At 43.2% G+C, this 18,525-nt stretch overlaps 1 protein-coding gene across 2 annotated transcripts in view; it reads left to right on the top strand.

The window, feature by feature from the left end:
* The window catches only part of LOC126248895 (general transcription factor IIH subunit 4), a 129,596-nt gene that overhangs the window by 24,664 nt on the left and 86,407 nt on the right, over positions 1-18,525 (top strand). For both annotated transcript variants that reach the window (XM_049950377.1, XM_049950369.1), the window contains exon 3: positions 15,713-15,844. In XM_049950377.1, coding sequence (XP_049806334.1) covers positions 15,713-15,844 — 132 coding nt within the window. The remainder of the gene's footprint in view (positions 1-15,712; positions 15,845-18,525) is intronic.

Consider the following 18,525-nt stretch of genomic DNA (forward strand, 5'->3'; position numbering starts at 1 on the left):
AGGGACAGAAACATGTGAAAGGTAAGATTCCACATTTGAGTGGTGTGGGACACAATTTTGATCTGCAATAATTTTTTCAGGTTGGTGCACATTCTGCTGCCGAGTGGCAATTCGTTGTGCAATCCTTTAGAGGTTTGGCCCTACATAAAATCAGTTAGTGGATTAAAGTCACCTGCCTAGGTACTAATTACTCTTTATGACTCGTAAAGAAAGGATAATAAAATTAATGCCAAATAATGGCATCTGAAATTTTCTTTACTGGACAATATAACCAGGGTTGCCACAAGTTCTGAAAATCAGGGAATTTCAAACAGGTTAGGAAAATCAGGGAAATATGAAAAAAAAAAAACCACTGGAAAAATCTCATTTTTGTCTCAGTAGATGAAATGATTTGTTTATTGAGTTATCGTGCATCATCGCTTGCCGGACACAGTTGAGTACATGAGCTGCTTCCCTAATCTCTCATTCATACTGGTTCTTCCCTTTCTACCACTCCCCTCAGCTCACAGTCAGTGCTGCCATAAATTCTTGCTACTAGCCTAGCAGCTGCCGACAAGAGGCAAGGAGGCGTGAGGAGTGGTTTGTGTGGATCTGATTCTCAGAGACTGTTGACACAGCAGCCAGAGACAGCTGTCATGTGTGCATGAGTTGTGTCTGAATGATTTTGTGTGTGTGTGTGTGCGTGCGTGTGTGTGTGCTCTCATTTTCTGACAAAGACTATGGCCAAAAATTTAGTTGTGAGAGTGTGATTGTCTTTTCTATGTGCCTGTCTGTAGCTCAGTGATCAGCTTTGCTACCTATCCTCATTTGTATTGATTTTCAGAGTATTCACGCAAGTTATATGTTGCATGGATTGCTCACCACAGTCTCATTTCATCAACATGGATATTTGTGACATGTAAATAGCTAGTCACACCAGTGGGCTACCAAGATGGGCCAAAACTGCAGGCCATTTCTGTGGCTATCTCTAAAGGATTGGGCCCACCAATCTGAAGCCCATCATTTCCAACTAATGTGCAGGCCCTGCCTGTTCGATCTAGTCCCACCAATCTGCCTGCAGGCCAGGCCTGTTTCTGAGTGGCATAATGCGGCAGATTTTCGTTGTTTATCCATGGACTCAGGACTGCAGTGCTCCTTGGCAGGCCAGAGGATACTGCCAATGGATTTGAGGAATTGCAACTGTCTCACAGCAAGACCATTGTACAGTGTGGCATTTTATAGACATAGTATTTATTCTAGTACATTTTGACACTTTTGAAAGTAGTTTATACATTAGAAAGTATGGATGATAAGAGGAAGAAACTTAAGGCAGTCACTGGCAGTTTGTACGCTATGTACTCGCGTATTTCGTGAAAGAAAAATCACATAGTACCTGTAAAATAATAGACATAATACAGTGGGCAATAACAAACATAGTAGAATGAACATTTTATTGGCAGTCGCCTACAGTGTTGGTTTACACAACTCTTTCTTGCCTTTTACATTTCTTTCAGGAGGCCTATTTTTTCTGAGGTTATTTCTGAAATCAGTGAAGATGTTTTAAATCTGTTTTGTGTCTCCAATGAAATATGTATTTTTGTCACCAAATGTGTTTCGTTTTATTGAAATAAAGTAATATCAGTGGTCTTAATGAAACATATATATACCATTTCTCCATCTAAAAACTGTTCACTGCAAAAGATGTTGACGTTAGTGCTTAAAATTTTTGCTCACATGTTTAGAAATGCAGAAGTCCTTACATTTTTTTGTCAACTTATGTCTTTACTTACCCTTGATATTTCAAAATTTGTTCCTCCAGGGGGCCAACAGCTCTTTTGTGGGTACATGTGTGGTGCGCACGGGTCCCTGAGCTATTGCAGCCTTTATTCTTTTCCCCGCTGCTTTCTATTTCCCTTCCACTTCCTTTCCCTTCTTCCTTTCCCTTTGCCCCCTTCCTTTCCTTTTCTTGGCATTCTTCTTTATGTCAGCTTGGCTATCCTCATGACTTTACTTTGTCTTGCAGTTTTGGTCGGTTGCTTTTCCTCGTCCTTTTTGGCTTTTCTTTGTTCGGCCCCCTCAGGGGTTTGACCTCTGTCTCCAAATTTTAAATCTGTAGTGTGAGCCAGATGGGGAAGAACTCCATCCCTAGAGTCTTTGGCATGGGTTCCTCTCCTCCTCCTCCTCCTCCTCCTCCTCCTCCTCCTCTCCCTCTCCTTTTCCCCTTTCCCTTCCCTCCCTGCCAAAGCCCTTACACCACCTTGCTGAGTAGCCAGTCTGTGTGGTGGAACTGTACTGCACCCATCTGCCTGATACCACAGGTCTCACACTGCTAATACCTGAGCTTTGAATGCCTTGTGCAAGCCTGGAAGTTTTGACCATATTTTCGGGGCATCGGAACTCCCAACAATGACCATCCTGCCGTGTGGCCATTGCTGTGGCTGGGTGGCACCTACAAGGCGAGCGTCTGTTTGGAGTGGGTGGTACCAGGGCAGACATTTGGCACATGAAATGTGTTAAACTCTGGCTGCTCCACTGCAGCTGTGTCTCTTCCCTAACATAGTTCTGTCTGTGTTCATGTTTCTGCCTTTCCAGCCTTATCCTCCTTGGATACACCTTGGGAGGAGGGCCAGACATGCTGGCTTGGGGCAAAACACTTTCCACGGTCCCTGGTCTGTACGAGGACTGACAGGGCGACTTTAGCCGCCACCAAACCCCTTTTCTTTCTGGAACATACTGAGGACAAGTTCGGTGAAGTTGAGTCATTAAGCAAGATGAGATCTTGCTCTCTCCTTATAAAGATAACTTCTACCAGTCAGCCAGCCTCCCTCTGTGCCTGCAACCATTTAGGAGACAACCCCATGGCTATTGCTCCTCGCAAGTCACTCAATAGGACACGGACATAATTTTCCATAGGGACCTTCTCCTCAAGTTCAATGATCTTATGGCTAATCTGGAATGATGTGGTGTTCATTTTCTCCGACATGTCCGGAAAGGCCCTAAGAACCATCATGCAGACACTGGCACTTTCATCGTGGCATTTGAGGGTGATACCCTTCCCGAGAACGTCAACGTTATGGTGTACAGATGCGACGTGAAACCATACATTCCACCTCCCATGTATTGCTTCCATTGCCTCAAGTTCAGCCATATGTTCTCACGATGAGATGCCTTTCCCATCTGCGGTGATGCTGGTGACCGCCCTCTGCATGTGGGGAGCCTTGCACCCCAGTGCCTAACTGTGTAAACTGCTCTGGTCGCCATTCTCCCCACTAACTGGAGTGTCCAGTGTGCATGAGGGAAAAAAGTGTTCAGGAAATAAAGACTGTTGACCATCTCAGCTACTTTGGGGCCCGGAAGAAATTTGACAGACTTTACCCTGTAAATCTCTCCTCTACCTTTGCCTCAGTTACACCTTCCCCTCCTCAAACCTCCATAAGCCTGCCACCCTTCTCTTTCCTCATCCTTGGCGGCTCCTGTCCCTTCCCCTCCAGGAACTCCTCCTCCTCCTCCTCCTCCTCCTCCTCCTCCTCCTCCTCGCCAGCGAAAAGTCCTCTTCTCTGGCTCCTGTTAGGGATGGAGCTTGGTCTCGGAACAGCCCTCCCCAGCGTTTTCAGGAGAGGAAGCTTACACCCTCGAACGGGAGGAGAGACCCACACTCTGAGGGCCCCAAATCCACTTGCTCTCTGTCCGGTCCTGACACCACTGCTGTCTATTCCCTTACTGATAATGCCTCCTCCCTCCCTCCCTCCCTCCCTCCCTCCCTCCCTCCTTCCGAGAGAGAAGAAGAAGAAGAAGAAGAAGCAGTGCAAGTCAAATGACGAGGCTTCCCTGGCTTTCCAGAGAGCTTCACACCCTCCACCTCTTACTGAATCTGACCCAGTTTTTATGGGTGTCACCACATGCTTGTTGGCGACGACCACCGACCAAGTCTCTCCTGGACTCTCACCACATGATAATCCAGTGTAATTTCAACAGACATTATCACCGCCTCTCAGAAATACAACGCCTTGTTTCTTCCTACTCTTTGTTCTGTCTTGCTCTTCAAGAAACTCACTTTCGTGATGACCACTCTCAACGTTTCATGTTATTGGGCATTCTGTTGGAACTTTGCTAGCCCCGGGATAATGTCTGGAGGGATCTGCACTTTGGTTCGCACTGATTTCATTAGTGACTGAATCCCCCTTCATACCAACGGGGAAGTGATAGTGGTTAGAGTGCAGGCGACTCTGGCAATCGTCATTTGCAATGTCTACATCCCTCCAGGTAGGCCACTTCCTTGTACTGAACGTCTATCTTAATACAGCAACTCCCGTCCCCCTATCTCCTCCTTGGGTACTTCAATGCACACCCCTCCCACGAGTGCCACTTCATCGGGTAGGGGTCTTCTACTTGACCAACTTACTACAGGCCTTGATTTGTGTCTCCTCAATGACGGTTCCCCTACCCACTTCAGTGCCACTCATGGCACCTTTGCTGCTATCAATCTCACAATCTCCTCCCTTGCTCTTGTGACTTGCCGGAATTGGTCACCCCGTGATGATGATTTTTGATGCGGTCGTGCAGGGCATCTCTGCCACTATTCGTCATGCTGCTGGCACTGTTGTCCCCCTATCCACAGGTCTCCATCATCGACCAGTACTGTGGTGGACCAAGGCTGTAGCAGTCACTGTCCAGGACTACTGATGAGTGCTACATATTGCTCTTCATCGCAGGTTTGGTCCGAGCTCTGTAGCCTTTTGGGCTGCCAGTGACTGTCAGCTGTCCAGGGGCTTATCCCCCAAGGTGCTCTGTCTACTGATCCATTGGCTCTTGCAGGGTGTCTCGTGACACACTTTGCGACTGGATTGGCATCCTCTTCCTGTTCTGCCATATTTCTCCATCAGAAACACAGAGTTGAACAGACCCCCTTCTTTTTCAACCTTCACCAAGCTGAACTCTATAATGAACCCTTCACTGAATGAGAATTCTTGCAGGCTCTTACCTCTTCACATGACACGGCCAGAGGCCCAGATTCCATCTACAACCTCATGAAACAACACTGGGACAATACACAGAGGCAATATCTACTCAGGGTCTTCAGCCACATTTGGCTCATGGGTGCCTTCCCTTCACAATGGCAAAACAGTATAATTATCCCTATCCTTAAACCAGGGAAGAACCCAACATCTCTCGACAGCTACCGCCCAATTAGACAGATGAACGTACTTTGTAAACTGCTTGAGAGGATGGTTAGCTTCCAATTTTGTTGGGTACTCAAATCTCGGGGCCTTTTGTCCCCTTATCAGTGTGGCTTCCGGGAAGGACGATCTCCAACTCATCATTTACCCAGAATGGAAACTGCAATCAGACAGGCTTTTTAATGAAAACAAACTAAAATTAAATACAAATAAATCTGTCTATATTGAATTTGATCTTGGGAGACAAAAAAATCATGAAATCAAATTTTAGTGGGTGATGAGTACTTAAAAAAGAAGAGTTGACCAAATTTCTTGGCCTGACACTTGATGCAGAGTTAAACTGGTCTGCTAAATGATATTTGCAAAATGCTATCTACTACCATACATGCTCTAAGAAAACTGACACCTTTTTGTAACATTACCACTCTGAGTCAAATATATTTTGCACTATTTGAATCCCATCTAAGCTATGGGATAGAGGTATGGGGATCGAGCAGTAAAGGTAATACGAAAAGTATACTTATCCTACAAAAGAAGGCACTTAGAATCATGGGAAAGAAATGTGCCAGGGAGTCCTGCAGACATCTGTTTAAAGAATTTAAAATACTAACTGTTCATAACCTGTATGTACATAAGATAATCACTATGGCAATAAACAGTAACAAAACACTTAATAAAGAAATAACACTAGAGGTTGAGAGAGACCCCACATCATCTCTCATAGAACAATACTTTATGCGAAAAGCCCTCGCTATGCGGGCATAAAACTACTTCCATCCTAATATTTCCAAATTGCCCATTACAGAACTAAAAAAGAAATTAAAATTATGTCTCCTAAACACTCCTATGTATTCAATAGATGAGTTTCTAGGTTTAGTACACTCATATGATGGAATACCTTAAGTCCCATAGTGCTCAGAGCCATTTGAACCATTTTGATGGAAGACCATCTATCTAAAAATGCACAAATCTCAGATCTGAAGACTGTGTCACAAACTGTAAATTCCTTAATCTATGTATTGGAATAGCAAATTGTTTTTATGTATGGTCCATATATGTAACATTGTTCTCTCAACTAAATTTAGAGAAAGGTGTGTAGATAATAATGCAGGGCAATAATATGTAACTATAGTAAATAAGGATCTGACTTATCCAGAAGACTGGAACAAGAAAACTTTTTTTGTAATCAGTTGATTTTGGATCAAAATAAATAAATACTAACTGTTGGCACCTTACCACAGTCTTCTTTAAGCTACATAAGGCATAAGACATGGCTTGGTGCCATTGCATTTTAGTTACCCTCCATGACTGGGGATTTCACGGCCCCATTCAGATTTTTATTCGCCGGCTCTTCGAGGTTCAGTTGGCACTTCACTTAGCACCCCTTGGAATCAGGAGAATGAAATCCCATAGGGTCCTGTATTAAGCGTCACACTCTTCCTCATGTCCATCAACAGGCTTATAATCCCTGTTGGCCCTCAGGCTACCCCAGCATTGTATGTCGTCGATTTTTGCATCTGGTGCAGCTCCCACTCAGTAGCGTCTGCTGAGTCACCAACCAACGGACCTATATGTGGGCTGTCTCCCATGGCTTCCAGTTTTCTCCCTCAAAAACCCGGGTTTTGCATTTTTGTTGTCAATTCATAGTGCACCCTGCCCTGATCTAGAATTTCATTTAGGCTACCAGCTCCTAGATGTTGCAGCGCAATCCCATTTCTTGTGCCTTTCTTTATGAAAAGCTGACATGACTGCCCCATATTCACCACCTGCGGACGACACGCATGCATAAGCTTAGTGCTGTCCATCTCCTGGCCCATATATCTTGGGGTGCAGACCATGCTACTCTTCTCCATCTGTACCATGCTCGGTCTTGTCCAGACTAGATTATGGAAGTCAGGTTTATGACTCAGTGGCTCCTTCCACTCTGAAAATACTTAATCCTGTTCACCATTGAGGGGTGCATCTGGATATTGGTGCCTTTTGCACTAGTCCCATTGACAGTCCCCTCACAGAAGTGGGGATTCCCCCTCTACAAATACGATGAAGCCAACTCCTGGTTTCTTATGCAATCACCATTCGCAGATTCCCTGACCATCCCATGTACTCTGTCCTCTTTGCAAGTGAGGGATGTCTCCCTCCTGATCACCGCCCACGGGTTGGATTTCCGGTTGGAATGCGTCTCACTTCTCTTTGGTCTCTGCTATCCATGACCTTCTCCCCTCCCTTGACCATGCCGCCTACTTAGTTGTCTTTCTCTCAGTCCCAAGTCACGTGGGTATCAAGGAATGAACTGGCTGACCGTTTGGCTAGATAAGCTGATACTCACCCTCCATTCCCTTTCATGACTCTAGCTGTGGATATACAGATGTATATCGTACCTCTCTTTGACCAAAAGTGAAATGACATTTGGTGTGCTACTGTCCTCAGTAATAAACTGCGCACAGTCGAGGAGGCTACTATGCTTTTGTGCTCTTCCTTCCACTCCCCATGGAAGTAGCCCGCTGCCTTATGCCGTCTATGCATTGGTCATTCCAGGCTCACCCATGGATTACTCCTGTGTAATGAAGCCACCTCCACAGTATGGTTGTGGAGCCAGACTGATGGTATCCCACATATTGCTGGAATGTTCCCTTGTTTTGGCCAGTCCGCAGCTCGTGGTCGTGCGGTAGCGTTCTCGCTTCCCACGCCCGGGTTTCCGGGTTCAATTCCCGGCGGGGTCAGGGATTTTCTCTGCCTCGTGATGACTGGGTGTTGTGTGATGTCTATGACCATAGATGTTAAGTCCCATAGTGCTCAGAGCCATGTTTTGGCCCTCCGTGCTAAGTATAGTCTTTCTTAATTTTAATATTAGCAGACAATTCTGGTCCTCAGTTTCCTCCATGAAAGTGATTATTTCCAGATATAAGGTTTTGCTTTATTCCTGGAGCAGAGGCAATGTGGTTGTGGTTGGGACCTCTCTTCACGTTTTCTAGGTCTGGGACTCCATGACCACTCTTTTTTTCCAGTTTTTGATTTGGTCTAACCTTTTATGCCTTTTACTCTGTGTGTTTTAACTTCTTTGTTGTAGAGTTTTACATATCTGGCTGGATCCATTTACTTTTAGTGGACCTTCCTTCTTCTGTGAGTAACTTTGGAATCATGGGACTGATGATCTCACAGTCTGATCCCATAAACCCTCTCTATCAATCAGTCTCGAAATTTGTCAGGGAAAATTGCTAAAAGTTGTCTGGAAATCAGGGAATTTCACATGGGGAAACTTGTGGCAAGCTTGATAACACAGTCCCTAGTTTTGTCAGCTGCATAGATGCAGAAAATGTCAATATTGAAATGAATATGTGCAGAATTGAACAACAGTGCCCTCTTTAGCAGAAAGGACACTTGAAGTGCTCCTGTTACATTCCGTAATGAATATGCAGAATAACTGCCCTGCCACCCCACCCACTTCTAGCAACAAGAATACTGGAACAATGAAGTGAAGTGCTCCATGATACAGTACATGTTATTCCAGTCTTAATCGTCTTTGAGAAAATACAATTGTGACTGCAGTCAACCTGTTTCACCTACTGCCCAGTTTTGTATCTCTGTTAGTAACATTTTCTAACTGCCCACCAATTCCACAGGAATGGCAGTTACAAAATGGGGAAGTACTATGACAGTTAGGCGGGAGGTGAGAAAACTAGGATTTCTTGGTCAAGTGGCAGCTCGTAAGCCATACATCACGTCGGTAAATGCCAAACGACGCCTCACTTGGGGTAACGAGCGTAAACATTGGACGATTGAACAGTGGAAAAATGTCGTGTGGAGTGACGAATCACAGTACACAATGTGGTGATCCGATGGCAGGGTGTGGAGTATGGCGAATGCCCGGTGAATGTCTTCTGCCAGTGTGTGTAGTGCCAACAGTAAATTTCGAAGGCGGTGTGTTATGGCATGGTCATGTTTTTCATGGAGGGGCCTTGCTCCCCTTGTTGTTTTGCATGGCACTATCACAGCATAGGTCTACATTGATGTTTTAAGCACCTTCTTGCTTCCCACTGTTGAAGAGCAATTCAGGGATGGCAATTGCATCTCTCAACATGATCGAGCACCTGTTCATAATGCACAACCAGTGGTGGAGTGGTTATAGGATAATCACATCCCTGTAATAGACTGGCCTGTGCAGAGTCCTGACATGAATCCTATAGAACACCTTTGGGATGTTTTGGAACGTCGACTTTGTGCCAGGCCTCACCGACCAACATCAATACCTCTCCTCAGTGCCACATTCCGTGAAGAATGGGCTGCCATTCCCCAAGAAACCTTCCCGCACCTGATTGAACGTATGCCTGTGAGAGTGGACGTTTTCATCAACTGGATACATTTGACCATATAATGTATTTTGTGCTCTTGTATCAGTCATAACAACTTCTTTGTAGTAAGAAATGTCTCATTTCTTAAATCCCTTTTTTGTTACAAAGTAATATGTATGCTAGTCCTCCATCCTCATAACTGAAAAATACAAATCAAGTAGCTGAAGATACTGTGATCTGGTTGTGCCTTTTGTTGCATAGTATTTGATATATAACATTGTAGTAGTCTGGCCACCTACATTCATAACCTAATACTCCGCAACCTACTATAAATTTTATGGGGAAAGGTACTTCATATCAATTTAGTGATTTTCAGTCATGTTCCATTTTACATATTGACTGAAGGAGAAAAGATCATGGTCTCTGTATCTTGGTACATACGTTAATCTCTGTTATATTTTTCTCGTGATCCCCATATGAGATATTGTGGTGGCAACACTGTCTTTCTCGAATATAGGGTCTGCAAATTTTCCCAACAGGGTTTCATGATAGCCTTTCCTCTAAGTTTTCTGAACATCGCTGTTACATTTTTGTATGGCCTATAACTGATGTATAATGTTTTTAGCAGTGATTCTTAAATTCATTCAACTTCTATTGTCATGCTACTTAGGAGTACTCCAAGCACTACAACAATACTCAAGAATTGTTCATAATATTGCCTTGTATGTGACTTTCTATGAAGGTATTCTGCACTTTCCTACAACCTTACCAACAAATCTAAATCTTTCATTTGCTACCCCAGTATTGATTTTCAATGTTCATCCTATTTCATATCACTTATTAGCTTTACTCCTAAATACTTATAAAATTTAACATGCTCAATATATTGATTATTGTAAATGAATTGTTATAGAGCTCTTCCTCTTTGCTGTAGTCGTGGCATTACATTTATTCGCATTAAAAGAGAGATGCCATTCATTACACCAAGTGTAAATGCTGTAGTATTTCTGAATTTCCTTACTATCGTCCAACTTCCCTGTAGATAACAGCTTAATCAGTCAACAGTTTTATTACACTGCTGATGCTAACTGATAAATCATTTATATATTTTAAGCGCATTGGAGATCCTATTACACTTTATTGCAGTGCACACAACATTACTTTCATATCTGTTGACATTTGTTATTCAGCACAGTATACTAAGTTCTGTTATTCAAACATTCATGGAGCTAATTGCATATCTGTGAAGCTACTCCACTGATCAGTCCTGGGTTGTAAGATGACATAGTGTAGTGTTGAACACCTTTCGCGAATCTAGGAAGATAGGATCTACCTGTTTTCACGTCTGTGTCATCCGCAGGGTAGGAAGTATGATTTGCGTGTCCCATGGATAAAAATTGCGACTTCTAGTTTGGGTGTAGGGCAAGTTTCCTTCTCAAGAGAAAATATGGTAACATTCTGACCACTTACATGATTTCTTACACACACACACACACACACACAAATCATACCACTATACATTCAGAAATTCTTGTGTGGAGTAGGAAGAGCTGTCGAGCTAAGATTTCAGTTTGTATTTCAAGTTTATTTTATTGTCTATTGAATTCTTCTGTCACATGGTAAATACTTTAGAGTAAAGGAGGCCAGTTATTGAAAAGCAGAAGCATTGAGGCATTGGCTGGCACATAAAATAGAAAGGATACGTGCTAGCTTTCAGAGTAGATCCTTTGTTGAGCTAGAGTGCAAATACATAAATAACACACAACCTCAGCACCCTCTTTCCCATTCGCTTTACCCCAATCCAATGTGACACTTTCCTGAGATTGACCTCCACCTCTCTGATAGCTCCATCCACACCTCTGTTCACATAAACCCTCTACCTACCAACAGTACCTGCATTTTGACAGCTGACATCCCTTCAATACTAAAAAATACCTGACATACCACCTAGCCACTCATAGATGATATATCTGCAGTGATGACAATTCACATACTCATTATGCTGGAGGTCTCACGAAGGTCTTTGCAGATAGACACTACCCCTAAACATAGTCCTTAAATAGGTTTCCTGTACCACATCCTCACACCACCCTCCAAGAATCATCTACAAAGAAGCGCCTTCCCCAACACCTGATATCATCCTGGGCTGAAACAATTAAATCACATCCTCTGTCGTGGCTCTGATTATCCACCAAACTGGCCCCCTCCTCCTCCTGAACCACTGTCTCCTTGTATTCCTTAATTATTTATGTTCTGCCAATACTTTACAACTATAATTTTACTCCCTTCAGTGGTGCGCCAATGCTGAGTGCTGGACAGTGTAGATCATTTCTCCTTCTACTATTATATATGAGTACAGTAGCCCAGCCTACCAAGTTTGGAAGTCCTCTGGAAGGCATGGATCTCAAAGACTGCCATTAGATGGCACTGCTGCAATCTGTGAGCACTGCTGTCGCTGCTGCAGCACTGACTACAGAGACACACCTGCTATGCCATCCAATCAGTGCCTGCGGCAGCCCCTTTAAAGCCAGTGGCACAGCTTGCTACACATTGTGATTTTGGTTCTGATTTTGCTAAATCTTAGGTTTCAGTTGTGGTTCACTTGCTGGACTTGTTATTCTTCTATGCCATCTCCATTGTTTGTCATTCTCTAGTTGTTGTTGTACACCTGTTTATTCTTATCAGGAGACTTGCTGTGGCACCACCAGCCAGTCAGCCTGTTCTAGTGGTTCTCAAATCGTTCCCTATTTTGTCAAATTCCTGCCACTATAATCGGTGACGAGGTAAAGGATCGGCAGCATCCTAAGCATGTGAAGCTCATGCAACTTGTGGAACAGCAACAGTACCAGCTGCTCATGCAGCAGCAATTGCAACAGCTATTTCAACAACAGACTGAATTGTCCCATCAGAAAATTCAGTATTTTATCGTATTGCTTACAGGATCTGGGTTCCACAGGTTCAGGGTTTCCAAGCCATCCAGGCTGTGATCACTTCCCAGGTTAAGAGCAACCCATCCACATTTCCACCATTTAACAATGTCAGAGAGGATTGGGAGACTATTTTCAACAACTGAAGCAGCACTTCGCTGATTTTTGGGTTTCAGATGACGCTCTCCTTTCGTGGGCTTCCCCAAAGACATTTTTCTTACTACAGAAGTTATCTCCACGCTCAAATACTGTCACACTCAATTAAATGAGATGTTTTCGTTGCTGTCAAATTATTATTCACAACAATTCCATGTGGTCACATTGCACCTAAGTTCCATCAGTACCACAAGCAACATGGTCAGTCGTACCACTCACGGGTGACAGCTTTGCAAGGATTGAGTCGATGTTGCAATTTCACTTGTACAAATCCAGTTTGCAGCACTTCCTGTGCAGATTCTGTGATGTGAGATGTAGTGGTCCTATTAGCTCCAGATCTGAAAGTACACCCTGCAGCCCTCAAACTAGACAATTGGACGATGTTTTGAAAATCGCACACACTTTCGAGATCATGCAGGCAGCAATTGACTGCCTCGTGGGTCAACCCCAAATAGCAGTAGTCCAGCCACTGCCTCCGGGACTGAATTCTCGTAAGCCTTTTTCCTGGCAGTGGCACCATGATTCATTGCTTTTGATCATGTCAGTGGCCTCTGAACAGCCTGTACCACCCTGTCGGTGTAAGCAGCTGGGTGTCCCATCCTCTCCTGAGTGCTCCATGGCACATCCACATGCAGAATATCTGGATCACTGGGCGTGGTGCACCTGTTGTGGGAGAGATGGGCATCTCCGTACTGTCTGTTTTCATCTGTCAGGATGGTCGAATGTCACTCCTCAAGGGATGGTGCATGAATTAGAGGCAGCTGTTTCTCAGGGCCATCCTTCCAACCTCACAATTGAAAACCAGAATGTTCATTTCCAGCTGGTTATGGGAGCTACTGTTTCTTTGTTTAACCACCAAATGTATGCTCGTCTTAGTTCCCCAACTTGGCTTTGCTCTCCCATACATTGGTCACATATGGTGACAGCTTGATTCCCCTCTGTGGTCAATTGACAAACAACACTGCATACGAAAAGGTCAAATGATTGATAACTCTCTTGTCAATAGTCACTCAGCTGACAACATTTCCAATATGGACACTTCCTCTCTGTTTGGGTTCTCCATTACCAACAAGATTCATGTCGTTTCAGACCCGGTTCCCTTCCAGGAGCTCAGTGACCCCTGTACTGCCTTTGCACCTCTATTCGAACCTGGCCTGGCGTGCACCACAGCTTTCCTTGCTTGTATCTCCTTACATTCAGACAGAGCCCATAGTTGAACATGCTAAAACCAATTCATGCCCCTGGTGGTGGTCAAGAAACCCAATGACTCTCACGGGCTGTGTGGAGAGTTTAAATCGACAATCAGTGCTCAGGTGCAAGTGGAATCCTACCCCATACCACGTACATATGACATCCTCACAAAGCTTGGTGTGAGTGAATTGTTTTCTAAGACAGACCTTGCTGATGCATACTGGTACTTGCAGATTCCACTGAAATTGCAATGCATTATGATCATCAACACTCCCTTTGGCTTATACAAATACAAGCACTTGCCATTTGGGATCTTATCCTCTGTAGCAGTTTTCCAGAGATATGTGGAACAGTTAACAGTGTTCATCCCTGCTCATGCTAACTGTCTCAATGATGTAATTGTCACGGGCATTACCTGTCAGGACCAGCTGCATACCCTTTGTCCCCTCTTTGCTATGTTGTTTTGTGATGCAAGGCTCAAGTGCTGCTTACACAACCACTATTTTTTTTTTTAGAAACTAGTGAATGCTTCAGCCACTTGCTCAACAAAGATGGGGTGCAACCTACTGGCCACAGTGTTTCTGTCATTGCCCCTCTATGCTGCCCCCAAAGCTTACAGCAGCTGCAGGCTTTTTGTGCAGAGCAGAATTATTAATTAAAGTTTCTTCCACAAGCAGCCCACATTATGCATCTGCTCAATCAGTTACCAAGGAAGGGCATTTAGTTCTGGTGGGCAGCTGACGGAGAGCATGCTTCCACTCGGCTGAGGCATCTGCTGTGCTCAGCGCCCTGCCTTATGCTCTTTTCTACATCAAATCCATTAGTTTTGGCCGCTGATGCTTCTCCCTGTGGCATGCCTCCACAGTGTGACTATGGTGTTTCACGAACACTAGCTTGTATCTTTGTTTAGTGCACCCTAATTACAGCACTCCAATAAACAAGATTGGAGTCTTAGCTTCAGTGTTGGCTGATAATAAAAGAACAGCCAAACAGGTTTTATAGTCACTCTGAAAAATGGGTTTTATTCCCAGCTTTAATCCATTATCCATTCTCAGATAAGGTGGTTTTGGGAAAAGTGCTTGATGCTTGGGGGTGGATCCTTATTGTGTATGCCCCACTTGACAGCCAGGTCATTCCATTTTACTTTGAGTCTATTACCTTACAGGCCTCTTTCTGATATTTGCTGTATTCTTAGTTCTAAGCCCCCTTTTACTTCCACTGACAGCCTCTTTGTCCATTTAGAAGGGAGGTGGTGGTGTATCACTATTTTCTGCACGTCTTATCTTGGCTGGGGGCAGCCTCTCACCAGAGATGAATTCCAAGGGTTCCCCATCAGCTTGTGGTCTACACACTGCCCTGTTTTGCACCTCTTTTTACATTTCCTGTAATTGCTTTTAACTCGCGTTATTGCTAATTAATGTTCTGGGCATCTATGTCCTATTTTCCATACAGCTTGGTAACATGCTGAGACGGAGTTTATTTCTGATTAACAACACTGTTCTCCAATAACTTCTTTCCTGAATGAGTGACTGATGACCTCATAGTTTGATTCCTTAATCCTCTTAAAGTCAGCACAGTGGCAACCATTATTGATGAACAAATGATTTTATTCTCAGTGTTTGTAATTTTCTATAAGACTGAACTATAGTCATTGAGAAGAGAAATAAGATGGCATAGTCACATATTTTCGTAATAATTTATTCCAGGAAAAAAGGCATTCATTCACATGCCTGAGAGAATGTTGTGCAAGTGTGTATCCCATTTAATTTTGGCATAAATCAATACCAAAAAGCCTCCTTCAAATAAGGAAAACATAGAATCCAATTGTTTATATGTAGCCTCCAAATAATCTAACCAAAGCATCACTTACACAAGTTTGCCTGTGCTTAGTGATCATTGTTCCTGCGATTACTGTATCATCACCTAGATAAGAGTTGCCATGGAATTTCTGAAATTACCTGGTTACTGATTCATTTTTTACTCTGTATTGCAGAGAACATGCTCAAGTATCAGAGGTGCTGACGAGTCTCCATGTCTGGCAAGAGGCAGCTATTCCTGGTGGGTTGCCTGGTTGGATCCTGAATACAACTTTCAAAAAGTATCTCAAAGTTGCACTTCTAGGAGGGTAAGATATATGAATAATATTATTCTGCAATTAGTACTCTTACAGTGCACACTAAGTGTATTCTCATAATGTGAGTCTGAGAACATAAAGTGTTAAAGGAAAATCTCTTTTGCTGTAACACAGCCCAAGTTTCAAACAAATATTGTCGTTAACTTGTAGAAAATCTAGGATGTTGTTAACTTATAGATGTAGTTGAAGACTAGAGAGCATGCCTATTAATATTCTTTTCGAACTAAATATTTGCCTATTTTGAAGCAGCTAGAGGAAAGCACACATCAAAATAAGAAAATATTGAAGAAACATTACTCTGCCACTCTGCATCCCCACCCTTTTTTATATGACACACTTAATACACATTGTTGAAATAAACCAGATAATAGTATAAGACTTCCGTTCTTTGATCCACTGATTTTCCTAATCCAGTAAATAATGGAAAACATTTCATCGAATCTCCGAGACTAAGCATATAGCAGACAAGAGTTATGTAAGGCTGATTTCTTTTGCAGTCATTATTGGCAAGTACAAAAGCCTCTACATTTTCATACTATATAATTCTTCTTGCAGTTGATCTTCATGCTGATGCTTCAGTTCTATTACTGGAGCCTTTCGTAGGTTTTGAAGACAATGTTTCAGCTAAATGTCGGCAAGGATAATTTAGTCTCTTTATTTGCATGTTACGGGGATCATACACCGATTAAAAGAATTAGGGGAACATGTATATCCACATCCAGTATGTTAAATCTGTTTTCATACTGGCAGTACTTCTGGCCATATTACATGACTTGAGATCTTTGCTTTCAGTGTAGGCAACAATTAAAATTATCTGCCATGTATTAGATGTGTTGTGTATCACAGTACAGTGTCAGGTGACTTCTCGGACGGATGTGGGTACTGATGTTCCAGTGTTTTCTAGTGAGTTACACAGATGGCATTTGTCATTTGTGCATTTTTGTCATTTGTGAACATTGTATTCAACCAAGTACATACAATGCAGCATCTTAACGCAGCGCAAGTTGCAAGGGGGGTCTGTTTGATCCAGAAAGGGTGGACTTTTGGCCATGTTGCTGCAAATGCAAATTCCTCTCCATGTGTGATCCATAAGTTGGCAAGTCGGACAAGAATAAATTTCTTTATTTTTGTCTACGATCACAAACGTGTTAGGTCCTCCAACTACCAGTATCAGTCAGCAATGACCATTTTCAGATCAGCGAAATGTGGGAAAAACACAAATACAACTAATGGATTGTCTACAGCATAAAATAATACAGTAGGCCATAATGAATATATGAATAGAGAATGGAGAATATATGTATGCCTTCAGTAGCAACATCTGGCAAGCTTGTGTCGCAAATATTTTGTGGCTACTGTGTGGCTGTTTGTTTTGAACAGTAGCACAGTTAACACGATGACTGTAATACATACCATATTTTATGTAAGTTTGATGATACTGACACTGATTTTGTGTTTATCATGTGATGATGCCACTATGGCTTCATTATATTCGGAAATGTTTTTAAAACAGATATGCCTCATCATATTTAAAGTGCATAATTTTCACATGTTAGTCAGTAATACGTTTCATTATCGCCAATTTATTGTTTTGAGCTGTAGACAATCCACTAGTTGTATTTGTTGTATTTTATTTTTCTCCTCATGTTTTACTGCAGGTCTGAAGATGGTCACTGCTTACCAAAAGCAGTTGTCCGAGTACCTAACAATTTCGTGATCACAGACAGGAATAAAGAATTTATTCTACACTTCCTGGATCACTGTTCCGTTCATGACCATGTCACAGCTTGCGAAGTTGGACAAGTTCGCCAATACATTACAATGCCACTTGAAGACCAATATCTGGCCATATCTGCATTGCAGCGTAATACGGATACCACCAGAGTACTGCAAGGCGACCTCAGAAGGGCACCTGGAGCCACTGTGTTCAATTAGGCTGTAATAAAGTGGTTGCGAAAAAGGAGCCTATGACCCAGACATCTTGTTCGAGTATCCCATTACACACGACATCTTGCAGCTTGCCTTGTGTTCTGCCGTTCCCATGTCAACTGGCAACTATGCCACTGGAAAAATGTTTTATTCACAGACAGGTCCAGATATCCTGTGACGGTAGGTGATGCCCATGTTTGAGTGCGGAGACCCTTGGAGTACGGTACATGCCAAATGTTGTCCAGAAAATCAACAGATTTCCAAGGTTCTGTGATGTTGTGTGGAGGCTTCAGTGTCGACAGCCATTTGGATCATGTCATTGTCCATGGGCGCCTTACCGACAAGGCAGTACATCAAACAGATCCTGTTGAACTATGTGGTGGCTGCTGCATACAGTGGCAGTCCTGAATTGCTTCTAATGTCAGTGCCTACATGATGGTCATCAGCAGGTATGTCTTGCGAGGCCTGGACATTGAAGTAATGGAATAGCCGACAGTGAGTCCCGACCTAAACACCATCTTGTATATGTGGGACCGAAATACCATCATGCATATGTGGGACATGCCTGACAGATGTGTTCATACACGTTCTGTTCCAGCACCAGGCTCTCCATGAACTCTCATGGACTCTCATTGAAAATTGGGAATGGGTGTCATAAATGTTCACTGAAGACGTACATGTTATTGATGCTCTCTAAGTCCAATGAAAAGCACCCAGAATGGCAGGATGAATGATTGTTTCTA

Source organism: Schistocerca nitens, chromosome 1 (genome assembly GCF_023898315.1).
Source record: "Schistocerca nitens isolate TAMUIC-IGC-003100 chromosome 1, iqSchNite1.1, whole genome shotgun sequence".
Classification (NCBI taxonomy): Eukaryota; Metazoa; Arthropoda; class Insecta; order Orthoptera; family Acrididae; genus Schistocerca; species Schistocerca nitens.